Source organism: Paramisgurnus dabryanus, chromosome 18 (genome assembly GCF_030506205.2).
Source record: "Paramisgurnus dabryanus chromosome 18, PD_genome_1.1, whole genome shotgun sequence".
NCBI lineage: Eukaryota > Metazoa > Chordata > Actinopteri > Cypriniformes > Cobitidae > Paramisgurnus > Paramisgurnus dabryanus.
The window spans coordinates 6,129,404-6,142,290 of NC_133354.1; the positions used below are offsets into that span (position 1 = coordinate 6,129,404).

The 12,887-nt window shown below is 36.9% G+C and overlaps 1 protein-coding gene across 1 annotated transcript in view; it reads left to right on the top strand.

Annotated features, from left to right (window-relative positions):
• Window positions 1-12,887, top strand: part of col27a1a (collagen, type XXVII, alpha 1a) — a 62,852-nt gene that overhangs the window by 11,882 nt on the left and 38,083 nt on the right. The window contains exons 4-7 of the mRNA XM_065243715.2: window positions 4,219-4,272; window positions 8,850-8,903; window positions 9,554-9,607; window positions 10,698-10,751. Of these exons, the coding sequence (XP_065099787.1) occupies window positions 4,219-4,272; window positions 8,850-8,903; window positions 9,554-9,607; window positions 10,698-10,751 (216 nt within the window). The remainder of the gene's footprint in view (window positions 1-4,218; window positions 4,273-8,849; window positions 8,904-9,553; window positions 9,608-10,697; window positions 10,752-12,887) is intronic.

The window sequence follows — 12,887 nt, forward strand, 5'->3', positions numbered from 1 at the left end:
ACCATAAAGACTCATTCTGCAGGTACTTCACTAAAATATCCTGAAAGCACACACGTTTAGTCTACAATTATGTACAACTTAAACCCTGCAGGACACAATTAACTCACAGGTAATGAGTTGTAATAGTTATCTTTAGCTTTACTTTACTATACAGTGACCAAAAAACTGTTTGTTGCATGATAGCTATGTTTAAGTTCAAGCGCAGTATATACTTTAAATTGCATGCTGTTGTCTACATTGCATGCAGATTTTTTTGCAAACCGTAACTTTTGCCGCTATATCACCATCTCTGTTTGAAACATAAATCGCACGTTACTCTCAGATTCATTTTTTTTTACATAGGTTGAAGTTAAACTGCGATTACTTGCAAAATTGTAAAACATACAAGTATATTAAGTGAAAGAACAGACCCTCTGCTTTTAAACAAATAAACAAACAAAACGGGAAAAAACTTTCATCATATCTGCATTTGTTCTCTTTTTATAACCTCTTAAATATGGGTAGGTTTCTAAAAAAAAAAAAAAAATGAGCAAAAAACTGAAATAATTGCATTTTTGTAAAGGAATTTTGTTAGAGATCAGATTCAGAATGAGAATCAAAACATACACAGGGTTTAAAATGTTGTTAAATTATTTTTTTCTTCCGTTTTTTATAAATTGGGCCATCTAGTGGTTAATAGCGGAATTACAGATTACCGTAAAAACTCATCAGGAAAGCGTCATTGGCAGGGAAATGTTTTCTCTTAATTGACGAGATAGCTTGTCATTGGTGGGGAAAAGGTTAAGATAAGTTAACTGCTGTCTGTGAATTAGGGTAAGGTAGGAGGAAAGTTGTGAATTGTGATTTTTACTGCTTTTATTTTAACCAAAAATATGTAACATTAAGTACAGATCATACTGTAGGCTGTACAAAACAATGAATGTAGTGTCCGTGGTGACGTCACCCGTAGGTTTTTGAGCATTTTTGAAGCCCAAAGTGGGTGGAGCCGCCAGTCGCCATCTTTGCAGGCTGTAAACATATTTTTTCTGCTGTAAAGTTGGACATTTTAACATGGGGGTCTATGGGATTGACTCCCTTTTGAAACCTGTCTCTAATGGCCCGTAGATGAATTGCAGTTCGTGTTGGATCTTAAGTCACGTGTTGGATTCAAGAAAGACCGGAAAGTTGCTGTTTGGTAGGATAAATTTCCAACGTATTTTCAACATTTTGCCAAACGTAATATGTTAAACCATATATAAAATGTACATATTTTTCATATTATTCCATGCTAAAGTAAGCATTATTTTGAATGCAATAGATGTGTTTATGGCCTCATGTGCTTTTAAGCATACTCCTTACTATATATATAATAAGAGTAGTACACTTTGGGGTAGAAATGTGGGTTCCCCACAGAATTATTCTGTTTTAAAAGAGCCATTTCTTCCCTAACATTGTATAGTCTAGTAAAATGTCTATAGTCAGAAACCTTTTCCACTATAAGGATCCTTCAGGTTCTTCATATGTTAATGTTTATATATGAAATCTTGCATGGCTCTTCTATGGCATCGTGTAGCACCTTTATTTTTAAAAGTGTATACTACATAAGCAATATTACATCATGGGAGAATCTCAGTGTTCATTCAACACTTTGAGGATGTGTCCACGTACATAGGGGTCTGTGGGTGGGTGGGTGTGTATGTATATGTGGGTGAGAAACCTCCATCCCCCCTCCTCTATCAACAGAGGCACGACTGTAGACTTTTGAGATTCTTAACATAAACACACACACAAGCTCTCTCACACATCTTCTGTTCTCAATGGAAGTCTTTCATCCTGTGCCTGTGGAGGTGGGGTCAGAGAGAGACTATTTTTTAACTATATTTATATATTGTGTACTGGTTAGGACTGGGCCATATAGCGTAGATGAAATGTTTATCACCATTTGAAGAGATTTAATATTCTTTCAATCAGAGCAATCGTCAGTCAAAAGCCTGGTAACTTTAAAATGTTGAATGCAATATAATACAGTACAAATATGTATAGTGTAGTGGTGGGAAACGATTAATTGTGATTAATCGCATACAAAATAAGAGTTTTTGCATAGTATATATGTATTGGTTGTTTTTTGTATGTAATAATTATGTATATTTAAACACAATACATTTCACAAATACTTTTTAGAGTTTTTATTTATATATCAATGTTTTTAAATTATATATAATATAGAATATATAGAAAAAAATATAAATATATATACACATGTAAATGTTTCTTAAATGCATACATTAATGTGTGTGTGTGTGTGTGTGTGTGTGTGTGTGTGTGTGTGTGTGTGTATTTATATTAACTAGGGCTGTCATTAGATTAAAATATTTAATCGCAATTAATCGCATGATTTCATGAATTAACTCGTGATTAATCGCAAATTAATCGCACATTTTTATCTGTTCTAAATTTACCTAAATGTAACACTTTTCAAGTTTTTAATGCTCTAATCAGCATGAATTTGGATAATATATATGCTATATGCAAATGTATGTCTACAATAGCCTGTTTACATTTTCAACAGAACCATCAGCCATAGTTTTATATATGATTTTCCCTTTAGAAGACCTTGTTCTTTCTCCATTTCTGTTTGCTGCTGCATCATTTGTGACCTGTGCTGGCAAATTGAGTTGGGATGAGCAAATTTTCAAAAAGGTTTCATTTATATTTTAACATTCTCTATTAAAAAACTTCAAAACAATTGGAACAATATGGAATATGACAAAGCATGACAGAACTATACCTGTTTACGCAGAGCAAAAACAATATCAATATATGTTACATATATGTTTTTCTTTTATTGTTTAATTTTGACATTGAGACAGACTGCTTTAAGATACTGTATACTAATGCAAGGGTTTAAAAAAGCTTCGTCTCATCTAGACAGCGCGGGTCACTTGCTGCGTCTCAGTTCATCCAGCTGTGGGTCAAACAGAAATTGCGTGTTGCGTTAATCGCACGTTAATAAAATTAGTGCCGTTAAAATGAATTAGCGTTAACGCGTTATTAATGCGTTTATTTTGACAGCCCTAATATTAACATGATAATTACACACAGCACACACTCATATATTATGCAAAAACTCACTTTTATTTTGTATGCGATTAATCGCGATTAATTGTTGCCCACCACTTTCTACTTTCATTACATAATAAAATAAATCTTTGGTGTCCCCAGAGTACATATATGTGATGTTTTAGCTCAAGATATCCCACAGATGATTTATTATAGCATGTTAAAATTACCACTTTGTAGGTGTGAGCAAAAAAAATCTTGTTTTTGGGTGTGTCCTTTAAAATGCAAATGAGCTGATGATAATGCAAACATTGATCACCATAATGGTGGTTTGCCGATTATTTCTCTCTCTCTCTCTCTCTCTCTCTCTCTCTCTCTCTCTCTCTCTCTCTCTCTCTCTCTCTCTCTCTCTCTATTTGCACTACATGGTAGTGCCGTGGTTGGAAAGTGCAGATTAAGGGGCGGTATTATCCCCTTCTGACATCACAAGGGGAGCCAGATTTCAATTGCCTATTTTTTCGCATGCTTGCAGAGAATGGTTTATCAAAACTAAGTTACTGGGTTGATCTTTTTTACATTTTCTATGTTGATAGAAGCACTGGGGACCCAATTATAGCACTTAAACATGACAAAAGTCAGATTTTCATGATATGTCCCCTTTAAGTTTCATTACTTTTAAAAACAAATGAAATATATATTAGTAATGTGGTGCTGTACAGGTTAAATAATCTGGATATGATGAGAAATGTTTGAGCTCTTATTGAAATCTTCAATAATACTGACTTTTGAATGCAGACTTGTTGTTGAGCTCGTTGTTGAGATCTTTTCTAAAACTCAGGTATAATATCTGAGATACAGGAGACATAAGCCGAAGTTTCCATTTGCTCTCCATTTCATCTCATTGATGTCGAGGAGAAATAGATGAGATTTTTCTTTTTATGGGTTGAGGCAAAAATAGGCCAAAGAGACCCCCCTTCGTCCCTTTAAACGCACACAGTTGGATACAGTGTCTCTGTATATAGCGCATTATCCGAAAAAGGAAATTCCCTGCAATGACTTCCTGTTTCCTGTTGCCATGTTTAGTCACAGAGACCTGCAGCGCTGGTGCACCTATACAAAGACACACAGTGTAGTGTATTAAAGTGTGTATGATAAGTTCACTCTTCTTGTGTTTCACAGGGAATTCAGGGACCTCCAGGAAAACCGGGGCAGCCAGGGAAGAGAGGACCTCGGGTGAGTGTGTGTGTGTGTGTGTGTGTGTGTGTGTGTGTGTGTGTGTGTGTGTGTGTGTGTGTGTGTGTGTGTGTGTGTGTGTGTGTGTGTGTCAGCCTTGACCTTTGACCTCCAGATATAAACAGGAAGTATTTAAAGTGCCGTCCCTTATAAAACATCTCACACGGTATACACGTTGTGTTTTAATGATCTTTTTTACTGTATGTTTGGATTTGATCTGGTTAGCAGGTCAATCTGACCTCTGAATGAAACACAAACCAGTCTGTCTTTCTGTTTTTTTATGTTTATGTTTCACTTTTAAATTTAAACTGGTCCTGTATGACTATGTGTGGTAGAGCATTGCATTAGCAGTGCAAAAGGTCATGGGTTTGAACCATACTGATTAAATATACAGTGTAATGCATTATAAGTCACTTTGGATCAAAACCTCTGACAAATGCATAAATGTAAACTTTAGCACATTACTTTTCTAGTTTGCACCTTTGATCATGTGCTGACTTGGGATTTTTCCACATGGGAGATGATGAAATGAGTAGGGAAAACTCCTATAGATGTGCATTGAGATTTATTTAGAGACCCGTGTCCAGATGTGACAAGGTCAAGTGGTGGTCAAGAGGTTTTATTGTCATTTCTCTCTTGGGTGGCAGATGAAAAGAAACAAAACAACCCTTGTGTCAGCTGTAACTTTTTAGTGACACACAAAATGATTCAAAGTGGGTGGCGGTGACAACAACAAGCTCCGTATAATGCAATGAAGTCCATATGACCTGTGTGTCTTGTAAAACCATGCATTGTGTGAGTAGTCATTTAATTTCGCATTGATGATTTTTAGTATTTGGTAGAGAGTATATTCATGAAGGATCTTCTTTAAGCATCATCAAACGCAAACCTCTGTAGACCCATGAGACTTTGCATGGACTTTGACCTTTGTTGATGGGATGTGTGGATGTGAAGTGTTGTTTTAGCAAGCGTAGTCAGCATGTAGTGTTCACGCGTCAAAGGAACGCCGTGAGATCTCTCTGTGTAGTGTGTGTGTGCAGGTGTGAATGAGTGTGTGTTAGTATTTTAGACCATGTGTTATAAAGTCTGACTGCAGGGCCTTGTTCAGCCGGCACCCTTCTCGTGTTAAATGCGTACGTTAGTCTGTGTGTGTTCTTGTTAGTTAAACAAAGAAGACTTTCAGTAAGGTTAGCCAAGACTAAGCCAGGCTCACACACATTTACACATACAAACATTATGAAAACACTTTTAAAGCACATAACATAGCACCCAAACATGTATGCATTTGTATGTGTATTTAGTGGGTCACTCGACTGAAATGTTACTCATGAAATCTACACAGTAAAACAAATTTTAAGTTTTACTTCAACGTATCAAATTGCTCAATAATTTCAACTTGTTTAAAAGTTATGTCAACTTTATGCTAGTAAAAACTTAATATTGTATTTTCAGTTGACTTGCATAACCAATTTGATTTAAACTTGCACGTGTTTTACATAAGTTTTATATAAAAAAAATATAATTTTGCCAACATTATTTCTTTCATTACTAACAGAATTTTATAGTAGACCAATGTTTTAGATATGCATGACTTGGACCGAAGATGAAATGCAGAAAAAATAGCAAATGGGAACTCCTTAAAGGTATTGCGGATGATTTTCTTTTTCCGGGTGGATCATAAAGACTATTGGTCCTCCTAGTTGTCAATCAGGAGTGTTAAACAATTGCATTTTTTTTTAAAGTGAAGAAGGCGGTTCTTTTCTAAAATTTGAGAAAATCCTCCGCTACACCTTTAAATAAAGTTGAATTATGCAGAGTACAGTATTGCAAAAGTCTTGCACCCCACCATCTTCTTTCTCTTAGCAAGTTTTACAAAGCTTTCTTTACGAAGATACAAACAAAAACACAGGACATATCACAAAATGTTAAAAAATTATGGTTTTCCGGACTTAAGCCAGGACTAGGCTGTGAGGATTAGCAGGACAGATGAACCCAAATGCAGACGATGTCGGGGAAAAAACAGAAAACACTTTATTAACAAGAAACACAAAGACCCACGAGGGGGTATGAAACATGAAACACGAAATACTTGACAGATAACACTACAACTAGACTGGGTAACTAGACTCTAAATATACATGGAACAAGAGAACTCGACACAACATAACACAATGATCCTGCACAGAACTAAAGATACACTGACATTAAATAGAATAAACCAAACAAGATAACGAGTGGGAAACAGGTGATGGGAATAAGTAATAATTAACAATAAGCAGGCGGACGAGGGAGCGGGGACAAATGACAAGACACCGGAGGCACATGCCAAACACAAAAACAAGGCATGAACCTCCACACAAGGCCAGGGACTGCCAGAACTCTGCCACCATGACAAAATACTAATTTAACAAGACTTCAAGGCAGAGTCCTGACATAGGCCTTAGAAAATATAACTAGTTTTAACAAACGTTCTTTACTAAAAACATTACTGTTGTGCATTTTTAGACAAAACAAAGCGCACTGATGTATTTTAAGATATGTCAGTGCAAGTTGTTTTCAGTTTGGACACCTCTTACATTTATTTTAGTCTAGGACTAGTCTGATCTCTGTCCAATATGTTTTTAACAAAATGTCCTCTGGTAAAAGTCAGTTTTTGGTGTTGACCTTTTTTGGCACTAAACACATCTGCTTTTTAAGAAGTCATTCGATTAAAAGTTAGGATTTAATTTAATTTAGGTTTAAGAGATCGTGCAGGTTCATGCTATTGTGTATTGTAAGTTGAACTCACATTAAAGGGATAGTTCGGTCAAAAACGATATTAAACCCATGATTTACTCACCCCCAAGCTGTCCAAGTTGCATATGTCCATCGTTTTTCAGACAAACACATTTTCGGATATTTTAGAAAATATTTTAGATCTTTCTGTTGATTAAATGTAATGCTACGGGGTCCACGACCTTCAAGTCCAAAAAAATTGCGTCCATCCTTCACAAATTAAATCCAAACGGCTCCAGGATGATAAACAAAGGTCTTCTGAGGGTAATCCGTGCGGTGTTGTTGTAGAAATATCCATATTTAAAATGTTATTAACATAAATAAATACCTTCCGGTTTCGCCGCCATCTTAGACTCAGGAGAGAGTATTAGCGTAGTGTACGCACTTTTCTTAGTGACGTATGACAAATTCGGAGTGCGGGGGACAGAGCAGCAACAGAGAAACCGCTGTTTGCTGCGTAAGCGCTCATCCTGAATGCGGATGACTCTAAGATGGCGGCGAAACCGGAAGGTAGTTAATTACATTAATAACATTTTAAATATGGATATTTCTACAACAACACCGCACGGATTACCCTCAGAAGACCTTTGTTAATCATCCTGGAGCCGTTTGGATTTAATTTGTGAAGGATGGACGCACTTTTTTTGGACTTGAAGGTCGTGGACTATTGCTGGACCCCGTAACATTACATTTAATCAACAGAAAGATCTAAAATATTTTCTAAAATATCCGAAAATGTGTTTGTCTGAAAAACGATGGACATATGCAACTCGGACAGCTTGGGGGTGAGTAAATCATGGGTTTAATATCGTTTTTGGCCGAACTATCCCTTTAAATACTTCACACTTTAGCTTAACATTTTATTTTGCGCTTTAATATTTCAAACAAGTATTTTTCTGATTGTATTGTAATAAAGAGACAGAGAAATAATTGTATATAGTCATTTATACCAAAAACAACAAATCCATTGAGGCCTAAGATATTTGCACATTACTGTTTACTTTATTACAAATCCTAGACAAAAGGCAGACTACTATGATGCTGCGTTCACACCAGCCGCGGTAGAGGCATCAAGCGCGAGTGATTTCAATGTTAAGTCAATGTGAAGACGCGTTGATGCGCGTCTGGAGGTCTCGCGGCGCGAATGAGGCGTTTAGCGTGGTACGGTAGACGCGATTCCGGCTCATTCGTGCGTCTAGTTCACGTGAATGGCGCGAATTGAACCAATCGCACGAGTTGAAAAAATTGAACTTTGACGGAAAAACACGATGCATTAACCAATCAGGAGCTTGCTCTAGTGATGTGATTACAGGAAGCGAGCAGAGTCTCAATGACTAGAATTTCACGCGCGGCTTTCATGCGCGAATGAAGCGAGTTAACTCAAAATTTTCAAGGGGCAATAAACTAGACGCAGTAGACGCGTATTTGACGCCTCAGACTCAGCTGGTGTGAACCCAAGGTAAAGATCCTAAAATATTACCTAGCTTTAGTTTATTTTCTTTAGTCACAACATAATTCCCAGTAATACTTTTAAGGCGATTTTCTCAATATTTTGATTTATTTGTACCCTTAGATTCCTTAGGTTTTCAAATTGTTATATCTCGAGCAAATATTGTCCTATCCTAACAATCCATACATGAATGGGAAGTTTTTTTATTTAGCTTTTAGATGATGTTTAAATGATTGGTTTTGTGGACCAGGGTCATTCCTAAATGAAGTATGTGTCTGGAACCAAAGACCCTTCACATTTGGTAGCTTGTTTACTTCTTACATGTGTTTTGTTTGTTTGTCTTTTCCTGTAGGGACCCCCAGGACCACATGGCAAGCCAGGTCGATCAGGTCCTCCAGGGCTTAAGGTACCTCACCTACTGTCAGATAAACCTCTGCATTGGCCTGCTTATCTCCGTGTGTTTCTGTTATACTCATCACATGATAACCTACTGCTGTTGGCCTTTACACAAAACTCAGTAGATCAGTCATACACAACTCCGGCATGCAAATATGTTGATTTATCTGGACCTAAGAGAAACCCAGCAGGTCCTGGAAAGTCTTTCCGATGATATAATATTAAGGAGGGGCCATAAACCAAGACAGCTTCACTAAAAGTGTGTGTATTTGTGCATGCAGTGTCCTGCTGGGCGATTGCTTCGACCCATTCATGGTTGTAAATAAAACAAAGTTGGTAAACTGCCGAGTAGGCCTGTATTAGTTTGCGATTCATTATTTCAGGCAGGCTTTAAAGACTAACCTGGTTAAGGTATAACAGCCTAATGTTATACTTGCAACATGCTCTTCAACATATCCTCTGTCTTTGACAAACACGGCTACATGTTAACACAAACATATACGACTTTTTTCAACTTCAGGTCATAAGAGTTGCAAGCATTTAAAAACAGATGAAAAATCCACCAGACTTCAGACAATCATTACTCATTTTGCTTAGAAACTGTAAAAGTCTTGCTCTGTGATGTATTCCTCTCATTTTCTCTGTCAATTATTATCTTAGGGGAAAAAAGGAGACCCTGGACTCTCTCCTGGAAAAGCACCAAAGGGAGAAAAAGTAAGAAAACACATAAACTTGTTCCACAATGTCATAGTCAGCGAGTCAGAAATATATTAACGTTTATTTTTACACATGATGAAAGATGAGCTCCTGTGAAACATTAGTTAAGGGATTGTTAACTACAACTTTCTCAACACAAATATGCAAATCCAGTAAAGCTGCTCACTGAGTTTAGTACATGCTGGCTGATTAAAACTGGTCTTTAGCTAGTCTTGTTTAAACAATCACCTTTACTGTTTTAAACTGGTATTTTTTAATTCATGTGCTCTCATAATCTTTAATCAAAATCTGAAATGTACTTCCGCCCTCTTGTGGCGATCCTTCTCTGATGATGTCAGCTAGACAGATTGGGCGGAGCCACTGTTGATCCCGCCCCCTCCAACTATCAGTCTGGACAAGTTCTATTTTTATTATACATTATTATAGCCTACTTATTTTTTCTACACATATAAAGAAGATGTGCATAATGACAAATCTTCACACTTTCCTTCCTAACTTTTTTAATCTCTATATGAAAGCATCTGCTTAATGCCTAATGTAAACGTCTTGTAAATTTAATGAAAAGTCTAAATGTCAATCACTTGATCTCCTGTCTGTTTTATTTTAGATACAGATGCGCGTCTCTGTCATATTAATTAGATGTCATATTAATAAATGTCTTTGTTATCGCATCCAATACTTTAATGGTACCATAGCTTCGTTGACAAACTGCTCTTTAACTTTCTGTGGACCAGCGCTGCGGAAAGCCCTTATATGGAGCTAGATTGGGGGCGTGTTTTATGCAAATTGACAACCTCAGGTGCGTGGCTGCTCATGTAGAACGGTCCAAACTCACTAATGTAAGAACCAGTATAGGAACAAGTTCATGTGCGTACGCACGTGTTGTGAATTAGGCTGAAAGTTTTCGTGAGAAGTTAAATAAATAGGAAAACATATGCAATTATTAGTGAAAGAGACCCAATGTTTTTTTCTGAACTTTAGGAATATGACAGGACCACACACACAAACAAACAAACAAAGACATAAACAACACCAGCACCTCTTTTAGGGTTCTAATGTATTTTTGTGTGTTTTGATGTGTTTGCAGGGAGATCTTGGTTTGCTCGGTCCTGTTGGTTTAATTGGTGTGGAAGGCCGCAAGGTAAAATATCAATAAACACTCAGATTATTATGCATTGCCAATATCGTTCTCTTTGATTTCCATTTTGGTTTAATAATTTTTTACATTTAACACACATATTTTAAACACAACCTGCTTAGATTTTTGCTTACAGGACCACACAAACACTCAAAAACACCCAATCTTCTGTCCATGGAAACCCAGTATAAATACTATAGGGAATCCCCAATGAGTCGTCCATCACATGGTTTTACTAAAACACACACACATTACACTAGACTATTGAAAACCATACAGTGATGCACTATGAGTAACTGTGTTACGCTCATTTGTGTGTGTGTGTGTGTTTGCATCTCATCTGTGTATGATTAGTGTAGTTTTAAACTCAGCTGTTTTACTGTAATATTGTTTACAGTTTCTTGTGTATCTGTGTGTGTTTGTATTGGAGGTTTTCTAGAAAACTGTAAACACGTGCATTAGCTCATGAGCATGGTTTCCTTTAGAGCTAAAAACAACTGATGGATAAAGTCAGTAATAATCAATTAGACTGGTTGAGAATGGCTGCCACAGTTTTGTGTGTGTGTGTGTGTGTGTGTGTGTGTTTTACTTGTGTGTTACCATGGATGTGTGTGTGTGTGCTGGTATACGTGGTTTACGATGACAATATACATGCAGTATAATGACGTGTTTAGTTTTATCAAATTTATAAAACACTACTGTACCAATACTTTCCAAATAAACCTGAGTCACAAAACACTCATCCCACTATCTCTAGATAATTTATGATTCACTACATGTTCGTGTTGTTTACAATATATGCACTAGCGTGCCAATTGTCAACAATACCTCAATTTCTTGTCAGCTCTTGGTTGGTGTGTGTGTGCGTGCTATTCCGGTTAAAGTGTCCATATAAGGAGTTCCACTGTACTCCCGGGACTCGTTACAAAACAGATCAAAAAGTTGAAAAAAACTTTCTGAAACTTGTAGAAAAGCAAAGGAGTGTGTTTGGCATAGAGACATGTCCAACTGCTTTTTTAACCTTTGCTCATGTTTAGCATGAGAAATCAAACTCTTTAAAGGGATAGTTCACCCAAAAATGAAAATAATGTCATTAATGACTCACCCTCATGTCATTCCAAACTCGTAAGACCTCCGTTCATCTTCTGAACACAGTTTAAAATGTTTAAGATTTAGTCCGAGAACTTTCTGACCCTCCATTGAAAATCTATGCATGGTATACTGTCCATGTCCAGAAAGGTAATAAAACATCATCAAAGTTGTCCATTTGACATCAGTGGGTCAGTTAGTATGTGTTGAAGCATCCAAAATACATTTTGGTCCAAAAATAAAAAAAAATATGACTGTTGTGAAGCGCGAGACTAAAGTCACGTGACTGCAGTGAAGCGGCTGACGTGTTATCTGGTGCGCCCCAGCTGTTTTTCTTTGTTTTTATGTGCGCCCGGGCTTCGTTTACAATCTGAGGAAGACGCACGCTGTAAGTTTGGAAAAAAACTTTGCAAACAGGTCTGAGGATAACACGTCATCCGCGTCACTGCATCCACGTGACTTTAGTCTCACGCATGCCCTTCACAACAGAGGGAAGAGAAGACAATGCTGAATAAAGTCTTTTTGGGTGAACTATCCCTTTAACTGGGTTAATAAGTCAGATTGGATGCTTTAGCACACAGATTCTTCCCTATAGCAATGTGATAAATGATGCAAGTAGTAAATGAATAATTAAAAGGACCCTTAAAGGATTACTCCTGAAAACAAATCCTGATAATTTACTCATCCCCATGTCATCCAAATGTTCATGTCTGTTTTATTTCGGTCGAAAAGAAATTACGTTTTTAGGGGAAAACATTCCAGGATTTTTTTCCATATAGTTGACTTTACTCAACAGTTTAAAGTTTCAATGCAGCTTCAAAGGTCTCTAAACGATCCCAACTGAGGCATAAGGGTCTTATCTATCGAAATGATCATTATTTTTCTTCTCTTAAAGACATGAATTGGTATCATTCCACATACAGCAACGTCTGAACGCTCCTCTTTCAACACACTTGTAAACACTGGAGCGGTTGTTTCGCATACGTCATGCTTGACCTTTCAACGTGATTACGTAATACGTAAGGTCGCACTGGCGCATCACACGGCTAG